The sequence below is a fragment of the Opisthocomus hoazin genome, chromosome 7 (genome assembly GCF_030867145.1).
Source record: "Opisthocomus hoazin isolate bOpiHoa1 chromosome 7, bOpiHoa1.hap1, whole genome shotgun sequence".
In the NCBI taxonomy this organism is placed as follows: Eukaryota; Metazoa; Chordata; class Aves; order Opisthocomiformes; family Opisthocomidae; genus Opisthocomus; species Opisthocomus hoazin.
The window spans coordinates 23,720,309-23,736,728 of NC_134420.1; the positions used below are offsets into that span (position 1 = coordinate 23,720,309).

The 16,420-nt window shown below is 53.5% G+C and overlaps 1 protein-coding gene across 2 annotated transcripts; it reads right to left on the bottom strand.

The window, feature by feature from the left end:
• Positions 1 to 564: 564 nt before the first annotated feature.
• NRIP3 (nuclear receptor interacting protein 3) lies at positions 565 to 16,420 on the bottom strand. Of its 2 annotated transcripts, none has more exons than XM_075426806.1 (7): positions 15,939 to 16,420; positions 8,824 to 9,003; positions 8,012 to 8,094; positions 4,568 to 4,707; positions 4,085 to 4,137; positions 3,888 to 3,985; positions 565 to 2,549 (listed from the first exon to the last, which is right to left on the bottom strand). In XM_075426806.1, exons 1-7 carry the CDS (start codon positions 16,110 to 16,112, stop codon positions 2,537 to 2,539), a joined length of 741 nt encoding a protein of 246 aa, XP_075282921.1. In that variant the 5' UTR covers positions 16,113 to 16,420; the 3' UTR covers positions 565 to 2,536. The 2 variants fall into 2 exon arrangements, with proteins under 2 accessions (XP_075282921.1, XP_009933611.2); XM_009935309.2 differs by having other exon boundaries at positions 565 to 2,552; positions 15,939 to 16,419.

A 16,420-nucleotide genomic window follows, 5' to 3' on the forward strand; every position in this document is an offset into this window, starting at 1 on the left:
CTAAAGCCTGCCCAGGCAGAGACAGCAAGCCCTAAATCCACATGCAAAGCTTTGGGGAAGATGCTGATCTCAGGCGTCTGCTCTTCTGTTTGTGGTCGCACAGCTACTACACGCATGCCTTACCCGTCTTTTGCTCTGACCACTTTCATTCCCAAGCTTCACAAAGTTTACAAAGTTGCCTGCGCATCCCCTGTGCTGGCTGGCATTGCCCCGGAGAGCTAGCCAGACATGGCAGAAACAAACTCTGATCTCCAAAGGGTGAAACTCGAAGCAGCGCAAGCAGGGTCTCACACCTCCTTTGGGAGGGAGAGGAGTGGCAACACGAGACTGGGGTTTCAAATGCTCACATTTTACCAGAAGTGCCGTTTAGCGTGCCCGGTTAGCACGTCTCCACTGCCACTCTCTGGGCAGTCTGATCGCAATTCCCAGCAGAAGCACAGAAGCCCTGTGGAGCCCCGTCAGGGTAAAGAGTGAAATGAACTCCTGGCCTCAGCAGAGAAGTGCGCTGAAAACAAATAACCACCATATCCATGGTGCAAGCAAATAAACAGCAATAACACTGTAACTTTATTTAGATTTAATTTGACATTTAGCACAATAATAAGCACAGAAAGAAAGAAGTACCAAAATACCAAACTCATAGCATATAAAATAATCAAATATATTTCATATTTAGTGCAATATTTCTACAACACATCGGTGGGACTGCCCTGGGCAGTCCAACCCCGTAAATATATATAGAGAGAGGGAGCTGTGGTATACAAAACACTGTAGAGAAAGCACTGAAACTTATCACCAAAATAGAAAACAGCTCAAAATACGGAGAGTTCAGATTTGCTAGTCATACCTGATATTGAAAAGAGCTTCAAACCCACTGCAGGAGATAAAGCTCCAGCTCAGATGCCATGGCAGGCATGAGATGGCGTTACTGGGCACAGACCGGCTAAAACTGGCAGGAGCCTGGCTCGTGGGACAGGCTCTGGACCTGAGCCGATGGCCATGAGGTGACGAGAGTTGCTGGTCCTCGCCCAGGACCACAGAGACATTTCCGAAGCGGAAGTGCCAGTGGCAATGTTGGCGCTTGCGGCGGACGCCAGGTGCCGCGGGATGCCTGGGCGAGCGGCGCATTCGGGGCTGCGAGGAAGGAGGCTCAAGCGCCCGCCTGGGGCCAAAGGGCTTTTGTGCCGTTGGCCAAAGGACTGGCCATCGGCAGGTGCACAACTTCACAAGGATGTTATTCTGGATTTTAAAGATGCCTCTTCAGCAGATGACAGTAATTAATTCCCATTAGCTTTTAAAAATCTAGAAAGCTGCTTTTGTACGAGGCCAGGCTCCCCCAGGCAATGTTGTACATTTGTTCTGGTCTGCAAGCGAGCTGCACGTGAAGCAGCAACGCTGCTGCCGCGGGACAGTGACGCCGGATGAGATATTTGTCCTGGCAAAATCTCCCACCGGCCCTGAGAGTGATCATGGTTGGTGTTGTACTTAAGATCCCAGGCAATTTGTAAAACAGATATAAAAAATATGGCATTTCTGGCAGCAATACTAGGGTCGAGCAGGAACCGACAACCTTCCCCAGCGCGTAGCCTGGGAGCTGCTGGTGCTGGGGGCTGGGTGCTGGGCTGGCAGGCACAGGCACCAGTCCCAGGGGCAGGCCTGGGGCCAGCTGCTTCCCCGCACACCACTGAGGGCTATATCTGCTGCTTCCCGGACTACGTACTTTTGTGCTTGTTTCTTGCTTTGTGGCTCAATATGATGATTAATCTTCCTGACTACTCCTGCTAGGAAGGCAGCCGAGCCCTGCCTGGAGGATCCCTCCTCAGGGGTTTCGACCCCCAGTGAGGCAGCGCCACGCCGAGCTGCCCCTGTGCTGGGGCCAACCCCATGGCAAGCTGGGGGCCGCGGCAGGTCGCCCTGGGAGCCCTCCAAACCCTGCTTCTGTGCTTCTACCACACCACTGCAGAGAACCCATTAATAATCCTGTAATTGCTCTTTCTCATCAAGCCAGCGGTTGCATCCCTAGTCACACAGCAGCAATACTATGCTAACAGGATGAGCTATAATTCCTAGGTGGTATTAGCATTGCTATTTTATTCCTACTAACTTCCTGATAATGGCCATTTGAATGTGGCAATATCAATTAAGTGAATATAAATGCTCAGCCCCTGGAAAAATCATTAATAAAAATTACATTCTGATAGCCTCTAATCACAGCTAAATACAATTACTCATAGGAGGCCACTATAAAAAGTATTTTTCTCGTCAGAAGAAATTCATAACATTTTCCCAACTGTTTGTAATAAAGAGGACACTATAAGAAAAGTCCAGAAAATAAGCACATGTTTGTTTCTCAAAACCCATAGATAAACATGACAATATCTCTAAATTACTGGCTACTGAAGAGGATTTCATTCAGCTCTAGCTGTAGCCTAGTATAAATGTTCTCAAAGCAGTGCACTGCTGTTTCATCTGGAACAGCTGCACAGGATTTCTTTGATGTCAAGCTCTGACGTGGGAACGGTGTTTCAATTTCTCTTTATGCCTCCAAACTGCTGAAACAGGAAGGAAAAGATATTCAATAAAATAGGCGATTTTCATGAAAAAAAAAAAAGGGCAAGCAAAATTTGGCCTTGAATACAGCACCAAGAAATAATTCATCACCGCAGTGGTGACCGAACACCACTGTGCCTCTTGCATCCCTGCTTCCAAGGAAACGGGGAAAACACCCTGTGGTTTTGTGCTGCAGCGCGGTCTCGCCACAGTGCTGTACTGGGCCATCTCAGGCTCACACACTGGTGGCACCCGTGGCCGGTGCGTGCTCTGGGTCATCCTGGCTCCCACAACCAGTGCGTACGTCCCTTGTGTGCTCCCCAAGGAGCAAAAACACAATGAGCAGAGGAAGGTCTGCCCCTGCCCTGCTCCCGCCCAGGCTCCTCGCGCTCGGCAGTGCCCAGCACGGCAGCCTCGAGCTGCACAGGGGCTGCAGGATGTCCAAAATGGCAGTGGCTGGTCATGACAGGCAGCTAAAGAAGGTGCTGCCCTATATAACTCACCAAAGACGCTTTCTTATGCAGCGAGCAAATGTTTTTTAGGTGGCCGTGTCTGCAGCGTTCATCGCCGAGCAACCACAAGCGCCGCCTGCGAAGCCGGAGAGGCACCTCAGTGCAAATCCCGCTCTCGGGCACGTGGGCCTGCCGCTTTCGTAAGTCAGAGGCGGGAGCCAGTGACACCGTTCTTTTTCACAGCGCTCAGCAAGGAGGGTCCCCGCAGAGTGCCTGGAAGGAGGGGGATTGCCCTGCCTGCTGCTTGCCCGCCTGCTGCCTGCCTGCCGAGCCAGCCGCTGCAAGCCGCGCACCCTGAGGAGGTACCAGAGCGGTACCTGGGCTTCTCTTTCTGTAGGGAGACAAGGTTTAAAAAGACCAGGGCATCAGGAGCAGGCGGCAGGGGGGCAGCCGGGGCCATGCGGGGAGAAGTGGCAACACCGTTATCTCCGGGCTGGATCTCTCTCTCCTGCACTTTGCACAAAACATTCATGTGGGTTTATTTGCCTTGCTTCGTAAATATTTTCCAGAAAAAGCCTTGTTTGGGAACACTCTCAAAGCAGCGCTCGAGGAATCTTCCTAGTGACCTCCATAAAGCACATTTCCGAAGGCATTTCCCTGTGTGTGTCTTTCCAGACACCCCCCACTTTGCTGACCGGAAAAAAAGCAGCAAAAGCTGAAAAAGGCTGCTGAAAATACCACGGACTCTCTTCCAAAACTCAATTAGTTGATGAAAATGGTTTCTGCCAGTGCAGGTGAGCTCTCGCTCGCCTGCATCGAGTGTCTGGGGGCTCTGGCGTGGCCGTGCCGGGGGGCACCCGCAGCCCACCTCCCCAGCCAACTTACTGCTCTCCCGCCGCAGTGCTGCCGCTGCCCACGAATGGGATTTCTTCCCTGTCCGTCTTCCCCAGAACGAGATGGTGCTTCTCCATGTTTATGACACACTGTAGAGAATAAATGGCATTAGGTAAGAGGGGAAACTGCAATTCAGAGTGGTCCCAGCTACCCCAGCAGGGGTTAAAGCCCTGCTGGAAGGCTCCTACCTTCAGAGATTTCAGTGTCTGCAGCCCAAAGGAGAAGGGTTTCTCGTTGTCTTCTGAAAAAATAGGAACGTTCAGATTTATACATGCAAAATGTTCTCCCATGCTTTTTGTCAGTGCCTCCATCCTTCCTTCATGGCTGCTCTGCTAAATAAAACCCTGTTTATAAAGGGGCTGGGTTGCTCTGGAGGGGAACATGGTGAAACGAGGGCAGGGGATGCATCCGTGGGGAGATGCGGTGGTCGCTCCACCGGCATGGCAGGGTGCGAGCCTCGTGCCCCCAGCACGGCCCTACGGAATGCATCCCCCCTCCTTCCCTCCCTCCCTCTCGCTGTCTGAAGGGCCAAGCAGAGGCTTGTGCTGCAGAAATACAATATTCTATTTCAATTCTAACATGTTTCCGAAACTTCATTTTTGCCCCTGGGGTTCGAGGGGGTCGAGCCCCTGCCCGGCCCCGGGGGACCAGCGGAGCAGGCACACACTCACCCACGACGAGGGCAGCGCACTCCACGGGGACCGCTCCCACCGTGAGGGCGAGGCACTCGATCTGGCCGATGGCCCTCACCTTCTGCGGCACTGAAACCATCTCGTCTTCACTGGGGAGTGCTTTGAGGTGCTCCTTTAACCTGTGCATTGAAAACACTGCTGACATGAAATGGCCACAGTTGCGCTGCTCCAGCGAGGAGCAAACGGCGTTGGAGAGTGCTTAGACCTGAAGTGCTCCTAGCTTGCACATATTAACACATCGTTATTGGAAAGCTGCTTTCTTGGCAGGGTTTCCACGATGCTCTGTGTACAGCCAGGAGCCTGCACCCTCCTCAGACCATGGCACGACCCACGGTGCGGTCCCGGGGCTGCGGCAGCCCCTGCCCCGAGCAGAGCTCCGTCCGTCACTCCTCACTGGCTTTTGCTTTCTACCCGAGGAATCTTTTATCTACATTTCCTCAAGAGCTGGGAAAGCTGCTGATCTGTCACTGCTTCTGAGGTAGCGGGGTGTGAGGAAGCGATGCTCCCCTGGGGCTCCCAGCAGAGGAGCCACCAACACCGTGTCCCCACGCCTCCCAGCCAGGGCTGCTGCCTGATCCACGCTTGTCAGCGGGTGCTGCTGCTGGCTCTCGTCAGAGGAAAGCAGCACAGGTCAGACACGTTCAGCCCGAGAAAAGGAAAAAAGGCTGTCAGGGATCTCTCAGGTACCGTCGTTTCTTCTATCTACGCCCGTGAACTAGTCTGACAATGCTGAGTAATTATTCAGCTTCAGTGTCTCTTTTAAACTGAACGAGAATCTAATGCAAAAGAAGTCTGATCTCTCCCTCAGATAAAAGCTGTATCGCTTTTCTGCTGTTGGAGGTACTTTTCTGCTGAGCTGCATTGCAGCAGCACGCGTGTGTCTGTCCGTCCGTCCTGGGGGGAGCAGCCCCCTCAGAGGCAGAGGCCCTGGGACTGAGGGCATTGCCCACGAAGTTTAGCCACGGGTACAAGGACCAGGAGAGATAGCAGAGAGAAGGAGCTGGATTCCCTCTGCCACTTGCTTCAGGGTCTGACCTTAAAAATGCCAGCAGGAATGTATCAAGAAGAAGTTTATGAGCTCCTTGGTCCTGAACTGGCTTTACTCTGGCCCAAGACAGGCTGGAGTGGGGTGTTTTTGGTGCAGCTAGCTCCAGTGGCTTCTCTGCCGGCTCAAGGGAAGATGCGTGGTCTTTGGCTGTGCTGTCTGCATCCCCCCATGTGTCCCCATCAGAGGGCACAGGCCGTGGCACTGGAGCCAGGACCTGAGCAAAGCCAAGAGACAGCTGGGGATGGCTCCTCGCTCCGGCACCCGCTGACCCAGGCATTTTTCCCAGATGTCACCAGGGCTGCAGAGAGGCTGCAGGCTGGGGAGAGGGCAAAGCCACCTTCAGGGAAGCGCTTCGTCACAGCTGAGACTGACCCCAGGACAGGCAGACGGCATGCAGGCAACGCACGGCTGAAAGCCAGCCAGGGAACTGCAGCGGGGTGAGGACGACCACTGATGCACGATGCGGTGGCACATCTTGGAGCTGGGTTTGAGAGTGGAAAGTCCCTGGCAGCGTGCAGTGATCAGAGCTGCTGAGGTGACAGCTGCACCGACCCCTCCGAGGGGCATTTCCCTCCGCCCTCAGAGGCGAGGGGAAGAGCTCCAAGGGCACCGTAATGAGATGCAAGAAGATTTTTAGAAGAGGAGGGAGGAGTTGAGCTGTGCCTCGGGCACACACACGCTGCTTTTAGGCGCTGAGCCCCCTGAGACATCGGCAGCAGAGCCTGTCCCCAGAGCCGTTGAGCCTCCGCTGCAGGCAGCAGCACCCGGCCAGGCGCGCTGCGGGGACCCTCCTGCCTGGGCAGGAAGAGCAAAATCGCCTAGCACGCCTCTTCCCTGCCGCTTTCCAGGCCTGGCTTTACACAAAACTCGTGTTCTATCACTGCCACACGCACTGGACTGCTTTGAAGTAAAATGTCCTGGAGCGATGCCTGTTGTCACATGGGACCTACAACGGCAGAGCGAGCCAGGCATCAAAGCCCTGATGTGAACCCGCTTTGTCAATCTGGCTTTCGCTTCTGTCCCTGCAAGTGCGAGCAGCAAAGGAGCTGCAGGCAGCTGCCTGCAACGCAGCCCTGCCTGCCCTGCTGCAAGCCTCGGCTGCGGGACTGGGCGTTGCGCCGGCCGCGCTGCCAGCCTGCCTGTGCGATGTGGCTCCCGCGCCCCGCGGGGACCGAGGGGTCCCAGCTCGCGGGAGCCAAAGCTCGCTCGCTGCTGGTGAGCAACACCGGGGAGGGATGTGGGCCTTCCAGCTGCAGCGGCCTGGCTGATGGCCGCAAAAGTCATCTCGCTCAAATCAGGAGGGAATCCCCCAGAACCTGAGAGCAGGAACTGTCTCTAACCTATTTCTGAAGTGCTCTCTGAAGGGCAGGGCTGCTGAAGCAGACTGGCATTGCAGAAACTGCACAGGACACACAGGAGAACACAGAGGGCACACGAACTGCCACAGAGCATCGCCATGCGACTCGGACGCGTCGTGTCGAGCAGCCAGCGTGGTATCTCGTGGGGCAAGAGCCCTCCACCTGCGCTGTTGCCAGCTGTAAGCTGGGCTGAGCAGCTCCACAGTTTGTGACACGTTTGCAGTAAGCGCAGGTGCCTTCCAGCCACTAAACACTGCTGTGCGAAGAAGTCATTCCTGTCTGGACAGCAAATGGGCACCATCCATGCAGGGCCACGCAGCAGCACCCAGGGAGAAACTGCAATTGGTTTTTACGTAAAGCTCCTTGAGGCGCTGTGAGCTGATGCCTGGTCCTGCTCCTCGGAAGTTGGCGGCAGTTTTGCTGCAAACGGCTGGCGATCAGCTCTCTAACGCTACGTACAGTCATTTCCCTTCAACAGGGAGAAATTTGTTATCAGCAGTAACACCAGACACTGAATTCCGAGCACAGGCACGTGCACAGCTGCGTGGCTGCCAGGGCCAGCGGCAGCACGGCCAGCAGCCAGGTCCCTGCCTGCAGCAGGGACCTACAGGGCTGAGCTGGGCTGACAGCCAGCACCAAACCTGCCCTGGAGCTGACAACTGGCCCCGTGCCTGCCCCGGGTACACAGATGGCCAGGGTGGGTTTCCGCTGCTTCACGAGGCACTGGATAACAAACAGGCAGGCACTGAAAAAGTAAAAACGAGTCCAAACCTCTGAAGAGATGTACTCAGAGGTGCATAGGTTGGCACAGTGGCTTTCTATTTCAGCCTCCTGCAAGGACATGTGAGGATAAGCCAGGATTTGGTTGGAACAGGAGGTTCGGGGGCTTGCCCGGGCACAGCCCAAAGCGCTCCCATCCAGAATGGCCATTGCTGGTGTAAGCGAAGCCCCAGCCCCGGGAGCAGTGCCTGCGCTGCCAGGAGTTCCCCCAGAACAAACACCCAGCTGGATATTTACCCTAGCCTGTCCAGGCAGGCAGACGACATGAGGTTGTGCTGCGAGCCAGTGTCCACCACGGCCTTCAGCTCCTTCCCCGCACACTGCAAGAGCAAGCAGAGATGGGCGACGATGCGTGGGATGTGGGATGAGCACAAGGTGTCCAGGGTCTCTGCTCTGTACCCACTGGTCCCCACCAAAACACCAAGCTCTTCTTGCGCCAGCCTATCCCTGCTCCACCACACGCTCAGTGCCCACAGGATATCGCCTCGTCCACCCCAGGTACCCAAGATTTGGCCCTTGAGCTGCTTTTTGGTTAAGGTGGTGCTACGAAACAGTGTGACGTTGGGTCCTGAGCCATTCCCGGCAGCATTTGCCCCTGCAGAGAGCAGAAAGGGCAGCCCCTGGCAGGAGGCGATATTGTGGAGAGCGGGAAATATGAAAGAGCATGGGGGTAAGGACGGGAAATGTGAAATTACTCTTGGGGAGAGAAAAGAGGGATGTCATTTGAGGGAAACAAATAGGCTGTGAGCACGAGGATTCACCATGGACAATTACTGCTTGGCATTTCAGCATGCTGCCCCAGCCTGGCTACTCCCTCCGCCCTGATGTCCACAGGGAGACATCCACCAGACCAGTTTCTCTGCGGTACGCGGCTGGGCGCCTGTGCCACGGCAGCCCTGAGCTGCAGAGGGAGAGCATCCCCACAGATGTGACAGCCCCAGTGGAGTGCCACCCTAACTGGGAAACACGGAAAACAAGAGCACAGCTCGAGGCTGTCAGAAATGAAATTTGGGGGAACAAACCCCAGAAGGCTGGGGAGGGACTGTTACCTGGCAGCTCACCACTATGAGCTCCTCATCCTCTGTTTTCCCTGAGCTGCCCAGTTTGGTTTGATTCAGCTTGTTGGTCTGCGCTGAGATATCACTCTTTGGAGTCCAGCTGCCTCGGCTGCTGCGTAATTTTGATAGATTTGTCTCCATCAGGCGCCTCTGCAGGATATTATGTGGTTGCTTTAAGAAAAAACACACACAGAAGAGCAGGGTGAAGTCGGAGGGAAGCCACAAAGCGACCTGCCTCGCCAGCCAGCTTGTGGTGCCCACGGGCCAGCACTGTGCTCTCAGGGGGGATGCCCTAAAGTCTCGGTCTCCCTGATTCCCAAACGACATGTCCTCTTCCTAGCCTACATCTATTTGCTCTCCTGACACCTCTGGCTTACCTGGCTTTGACTAAAGAGAACTACTTTGTATTGGTGAGGGAATAATCCTTTCCAAATATTAACCAAAATTTGGAGGGATGCGTTTCTTTTTCCAAGTTCAAGTTCAAGATTTGATTTCACACAGGAATCAAAACAAGTCTTTTCCAGGCTGGTGTTTCAGCCGTAATTGCCTTCATCTGTTGATGAGGACATCGGGAATTCTGCACTGATGTGAGAAGTTAAGGGGTAACAAACTACCTTTGCAATTACATGCACGACCTAAGTATGAAAAAGGTGTATGGACTTACTGGATGAACACAAATGCTTTCACTGGGCACTGGCATTGCTGGCATATGAAAAACCTGTGTCCAGCCTCCACCTATGGCAATGGGAATCGACCCAAAATTTCAGCAGCTGATTTGGGCGTTTGTGCATTAGCCCTTACAAGTGCAAGTGACGAAGTCTCGACGGCAAGAAGAGAGCTACAAATGGTGTCTATCCTCAGACCTGGTCTGGCCTTTGGATCAGAACTTGGTCTAAAATAAGGCTTTTGCCCCATGTCTCTCTTCCCTCCACGTTTCTATTTAGCTGCTAAGGGTGAGTAAATGGGACTAATCCTGGGTGCCATGCCATGGGAGGGAAAGGAGAAAGGGGGGAAGAGGTAAGATTGACTGAGGGAGGGACAGAGGGGGGTAGAGATTCTCCCAGGAACCCCCGATGCCTCATACAGTGGCTTCTCACTTTCTCTGTCATTTCTGTTTGCTCTGTGAGAAGCATGTTGCCTCCCAAAATCTTCTCTGACTGCTTTCCCAAAAGCCTTTTTATGTTTAATGTTCATCACGGATGGATGCACATACTCTGCTGGAGGTGAAATGGCTCTGCTTGATTATCTGCTCATTTCTCTGCCCGACTAATTCCCCCCCCACCTCCCCCATTAGTGCCCTTTTCTTCTGATTTTAATTTGTCCACAGTGAGACCTTCCTACTGGCTTATTCCTGAATTTTTGCATCCGTATTAAATATGCCTGTGTGTCTGCTTAGGCATCTAACCCAGCAAGCCTCCTCATCCTTAGGGAATTTCGGTGGGATCAGGATAATGTTGAAAACCTCAGGCTGTGGTTCCCCGGGTTTGCCAGCACGCACCGGCACGCACAGCTCCTCATCTTTGAAATAGTCTGTGCGGCGTGTTAAATAACAGCACTTACAAAAGGCTGATGCAGCTTGGCATCACCTTAAAATAACTGCAGCCACGTTAGTGCTTCAGGTCCTGCTGTAAGCACAACATGGGCGGTTAAACTGGACCTGACTGAGGAGACTGGGGAGGTGCACCCAACGCCACTGGTCACCGGGACACATAATCTCCTTTTTTTCCCAGTTTTCACTGTTCTTATTCCTGCCTACGACTTGCGACTTGAAATAAAATTTCATAACCATTTTGGGTTGCAGGTGCTGTATCTGACTGGCAGGCTAGAGAGCACGTCCTGTGTAAAGGCGATAAGGTAGCCGTGCTCCCAGTGACAGGGAGAAATCAGATCCCCCACTGCGCTGTCTCCTTCACGGACAAAAATTAACGAAGCTCCGGCACTGCTCTGGTGACCACCACCTCCCCGGTGCGACTGAACCGCAGGAACCAGTGTTGCTGAATGACATTAGAGGCGGGCGGACTGGCTGCACCGCTGGCAGACTGCGTGCCGAGGGGCGAGCGGATCGGTCTCGAAGGGATTGCTGCCTCACGGGAGGTGCACCCTCAGCACTGTAACCACCTCGGAGGCCCCTCGTCTGAGCAGAAACGTGAGCTGGGGTTTGCTGACAGCAGGTGGCACGTCCTTCTTACCCTTTATGTTCACCTGCAACTCAGGCACACATCTAGGGGACTAATTCTTGACACAAACTGAGAAACAAAGGTGGGGTACTGAGAAATGGCTGGGTGCAGTTCCCAGCTGGCCAAAGGCAGCCTCTTGCGCAGTGGTCACTTCCTCGTGCCCAGCCCCGCTCAGCGAGGACTGAGAGAAATTTCCAAGTGGTGTCATCCAGCACAGCCTGGGTGCTCTTCTGATCTACCCGGCCTCAATCCCATTGCCAAATACCTGTGAAAGAGCAGGCTGGAGAAGAACAAGTCACCAGCACACTCCTCATTGCTATTTTAACTGCCATCTACCCTTAACTTAAACCTAAACTTTTTTTACTACAAGTTCTTCTGTGGGTCGTTAACCAGTTACACATGTGGGTTTTCTCAGACTCTGATTTTATGAATCCTACAGGAGATCCATTACTGAAAGGAAAAAAGTTCAGCACTCTGCAAACACGAGTTACCACCACTAACAGGACTGTCTTTCGTTGATATTCACTCTTCTGAAAGCGCAGTGAATCCTGCCTTCGGGGGGACAAATGTTGCTTACCCTGTGCTCCAATACAGAAATAATCTAGCAAGAGGCGGCTGGAAAGGTTCCCTGCAGCACGATCCTGTCTCAGGCTATTAATTAGTTTGCTTTAACTTGTATTTCCCTTGACTCTTGTGTGCAACAGAGTGAGGGGTGTTAGTCACGGAGATGACTCAAGTGATGGGTACATACTTGGTAAACAGATAACGTGCCAGGGGACATTTGCAAACGCACATTTTGCTGGAAAACTGCAAGCAGACCATTTCTGGGAGGGAGAGAGAGGAGGAAAACCTCCCCGTGCCAGTGCTGCGGAAGGCAGCAGTGTTCTCCCTCCAGCGCGGACCGGCCGCACAGCCAGGGCCAGGGTTTGAAGTAACCCAGATTCTCTGGTGCTGCTGTTCTACACATCGCACTAAACTGTTGAGAGTTTTACAAAAGAATAAAATGTTACATACCATTGTGTAAGTGCAAAAATTAGATTATTTCCTGGTGTCGTTCAGTACAATGTAAATACAAATCAGGGTTTTTTTTCAGAAGATATCTCCCTTTCTGCACCTGGGACCTTGCAAAAACCTACAATCCCCTAAAAATGTAACAGTAGAAACCTAAAAGAAGTGAGTGGAGACACTGGGTATTGCTGAACCTATTTACTGCTGTCTGTTAAAACCATAAATAACTTTGTCCAGTTCTGCTCCTCTCTAATTTATAAACTAGAGCATCACTGCAGGTTGCAGGTACATCCCCCTGGCAGGTTTCCCACTATTTTGGCTTCTAGCTCTGGGGATAACAAGACCCGTCAACAGCAGTTTCACTCAGGTGGAGATGAAAGTCAGGGAAGATGCCACCTCCTCTCCAAATCCATCTCACGAGGTTTGCCCTCTCTTCTGTGTCTAGACAGTAGAAAGAAGGATTTTTAACACACCAGTAGAGCTTCTGCCAGGAGATAACCAATTTCTCTTCTTCCCACCCTCCATCCAGGTTCAGCTCCTCTACGATCAGCCTGTGCTCGCGTGCTGCCAGCCCCTCTCGCAGGGGGATGAGGTGGGACAGGAGATGCGCCTGCTCTCCTGCACCCCCCAAGGGGCCCAGGCAGCGGCCAGGTCTCTGACCAAGGCAGTGCACGTAACATCGAGGATTTTTACCTTTTAACCAAGACACAGCAACCTCTGGGGGGGTGAGCAGCGGGAAAGCGGGGGAAAACTGACAGTGCTGTGACGTTACACCAGCGACGGGAGCAGGGGATGGGGCTGCGCTGAGGACCCGGGCACCCAGGGGAGGCTCCGAGGGTGTTTAGGGAGGGGGAAATGCTTTCTTTGCTGTCTGTTTCTATTTTGTAGCTTTGTTTCCCAGTTTGCGAAGTGACGCGGGACTGTTTCAGGCAAAGCTCCCCCGAACTGTTCGCAGCTGTGACCACGGCCCTGCGTGCCACCGCTGTCCCCACACCCACTGCGAGCCATGGCTCTGCCGCTCCCCCGTCATGGGCAGACCCACGGCAAGAGCGATGCTGGAAGAGCGGCTCTCAGAGCCAGGGCGAGGCGTCAGAGCACGGCGGGGAGCTGCCAACGAGTCGGGCCGCAGGTCACGGTTGTGGTGCTGGGAGACCCAAATCCCAGCCAGCGGCCACCTCACACCAATCTTCTGGGCTGCGGGGAGGAGGCTAATAGCAAGGCATCGAAAGAAAGCCGTTTCTGCTCAGAACTGTACGTCCAGCCCTATGTTTGCCAAATCCGATGGATGCTGTGCTCTAGTTTGGTCTTATACTATGCAAACAAAATAGAATTTGTAAAGGGAGTGAGGAGCTAGAGGAGTTAGGTCCCATCAAGAATAATACACTGAAAATATCAGAGGGTTAACATATTACAAGTATTTATGAAACAGGGCATCACCAGGAGGGATGCTTCTGGAGCCAGGTAACTGCACACGAGCCGGGGGATGCCAGCACGCCCGCCCCGGTGACCTGCTGCTGTCTCGCTGCACGCTGCACCACCTGCGCTGTGGCCGAAAGGAAGGGGATTTCTCCCCAAAATCGGAGTGGTTGCTGCCAGCGCTCAGCCTGGCAGACGGGGTCTGTCCTCACCACCCGTCCCCACCTCTGGGGAGCTGTTACCTCCTCTCTTCTCCTGCCAAGGCTGCTGGAAAACCCCTGTGGAAATACCCTGGATCAATAACGCCAGTCAGTCAAAAGCCCTTCCGCCCACGTCACCACCGCTGTCACGCAGCTTTTCAGACAGAAAAAGGTGCTGCCTTGTTAGGAGGCATGCAGTTAAAGGCGTGCAAAAGCCCTAGGCAAGGACCCCTGACTCCCTGGACCTCCCAACCGTGCAGCTCACCCCCTCCGGCCCCAGAAGCTCTCTGCTGGGGGCCATGCCAAGGTGGGGCCCTGCGTTGCAGAGGCTCCTGGTGCTTCTCCCGTCTTGGAGAGGGGCTGTCTCCCGCTCCTCCTGGACACAGTTCTTGTGACACCCAGGCAGCTGCAGCACCGGTGCGACGCGGTGGGTCCTCTCGAAGCGATGTTCACTGCAGTCCTGGCCGCGTGCGGTGCGAGCGTGGCAGCACCAGCAGTGTTGCTTTGCTGCGGCACGACCCACTGCAACAGCTCGGAAATTCAGGGCATCTTCTGTGGGGCTGCGGGAACGGGCCTGAGCACGGGCCAGCGCTGTCGCTCTGGGGAGTCCCTGCACGTCCCGTGGGGCAGGGGGCTGTGGCTGAGGTGAGCCCTGGCCACGTGTGCCCGCTGTCCCACCACCGCTCGCTGTGGCGTAGGGACAAGGTGGTTTGGCAGTGGGGTGGCTGCTGGGCTCTCACCCCATCCCCGGCCAGAGACCCAGCACAGCCAGAGGAGCCTCCACCACGCTGCACCTCCTTTTTGTCCTTGGAGGGGTTCCAGAGCTGCGGACTGCCCGAGGGCTTTGGCGTATCCCTGGAGAGAGCCCCCCGCGTGGACCCTCCTCCGGGGGCTGCGGTGTGGCAGGGGCGATGCTGCAGCTGCAGCTCGGCCGGCGTGAGCACGGGAGTGGGGGGAAAACTTGGGCAACGTTTCTGTGACCAGGGCCACGGTGAGGAGCCCCACGCTCTGCCCCTGGCGCCGGGGCCAAGCCTGGTCCTCGGTGCTGCGGGGACGAGGACTTCAGCGCTCAGCACCTCGGGCTCCTGCTACCTGTTGCCTCTCTCGTCTGGGCAGAGCAGAAACCCCTCTCACTGGGCCCTCAGTCCCGCACACTGTGGGTCGCTGAGCCGTGACGTGTTGCTTAGACTGTGCAGATAACAGCAGTAACACCACCATCATGCTCTGAAAGGCACTTTGTAGCTCCCTGAGGGAGAGCTGCAGTTCAGTGGTGACCAGGAATGCTCCTTCTAGGGCTTTCCCTGGGCAGGAGCTTTGCCCTCTAGAACTGTAAAATACCTGGGATGTCAAAAAAATCACTTCCATGCGCACTGCAGAGAACAAGCAACTCATCTCACCTATCTCAGCCAGGCAGAGCCAAGCCCAACCCAGCTGAGTAGGAAGGCTGAGACACAGCAAAATGACCCCACTAAAAATAAAAAGGTTCACTTTTTTTCAATGAATCTGTATCAAGCATTGAAAAAAGCAGATATTGTGTGTTACAACATGCAAGAAATTTGCAACAATTGAGCAAAATAGTAAAGGAGCTTCCCTTGGTGGGATATATTTTCTAGATTTTGCTCCTTACATCAGAACTTTTGATACTACATTTAAGTATCATTTCCCATTAGAGAAAGGTCAAATATTTGTGCACATTGGTATTTAGAAATGCTCTCCAGCCCTTGGCCATGACGGAGGATATTGTATGTCAGCTACAGCATCACATGGATCACTGCATGTGTAAATACGTAAAACCTAGAATTATGTATCTTCGTTTAAAAAAACCACCATATATGCATCAGCCTTTCTCAAAGTGTAATCTTCGCAGTTTTATATTTTGAAGTACTAGTGACTGCACTTTGCCCGATCTTTTATGATCATATGTTGTGCGTATATACGCATCACAGCCAAACATATGTGTATATACGTATTATATGAAGCCATTTTGATTGATTCAGAGAGGATTTTTGTACTGAAAACAGTATCCTTTTTTCTGATATTCATGCAAATGTGAAAAAAAAAAAAATCTTTCAGATCTCAGTGCCAGACATCTGAAAGCACCTACAAGCAAAAAGCCACCCTGGTGATAACTAGCATCGTATTTCCACTCCCTTCCTTTTACATACAAAAGCCTCATTTTTACACCAACTTCTACAAACCACAAACTCCTCCCCCTAACAGAAAAACGGCACAAAGAGGAAAAAAAACCAGACAGTGCCCTACCAGCTGCTTAAGTCTCCTCGCAGTAAACACAATAAAGGCTTACAGTATCTTTTGAAGTCCCCAGCTTCTTCAGCCCATCCAGAGGGAGGAGATCTGCAGAATCCTTGTGAATAAACTGAACCGCCTGCTTCATCCTCCTCTGCTGGCGGAGAGATGCTGCTTCTCTTATCTCCACTTCTTTTCTACTCGGCTCTGTCAGGAAACCCGAATAAAACATCTTCGGCTGCACGCACGGCTCGCTTCCTGAAGATGTGCCTCTCAGAGAGACGGAGCCGGGGAGATGCTCTGTCGCCTGCGCTTTATAACCGGAGCTTGGTGACGTTTGGGGAGCGGCAGGTACTCCAGCTGGCGCCACGGAGCGAAGGAGGAGTTGGGCACATCGCAATACGTTGCACAAACAATGATGGGTTGAGCTCAGGCTCGGTCTAAGGGAATAAATCGGCGCCGTTCCTCCTCACTGCCTTTCTTCAAAGTGAGATTAGCCACAGGCATCTGACAGCTCTCAAGGCCCCCCAACAGCACCTC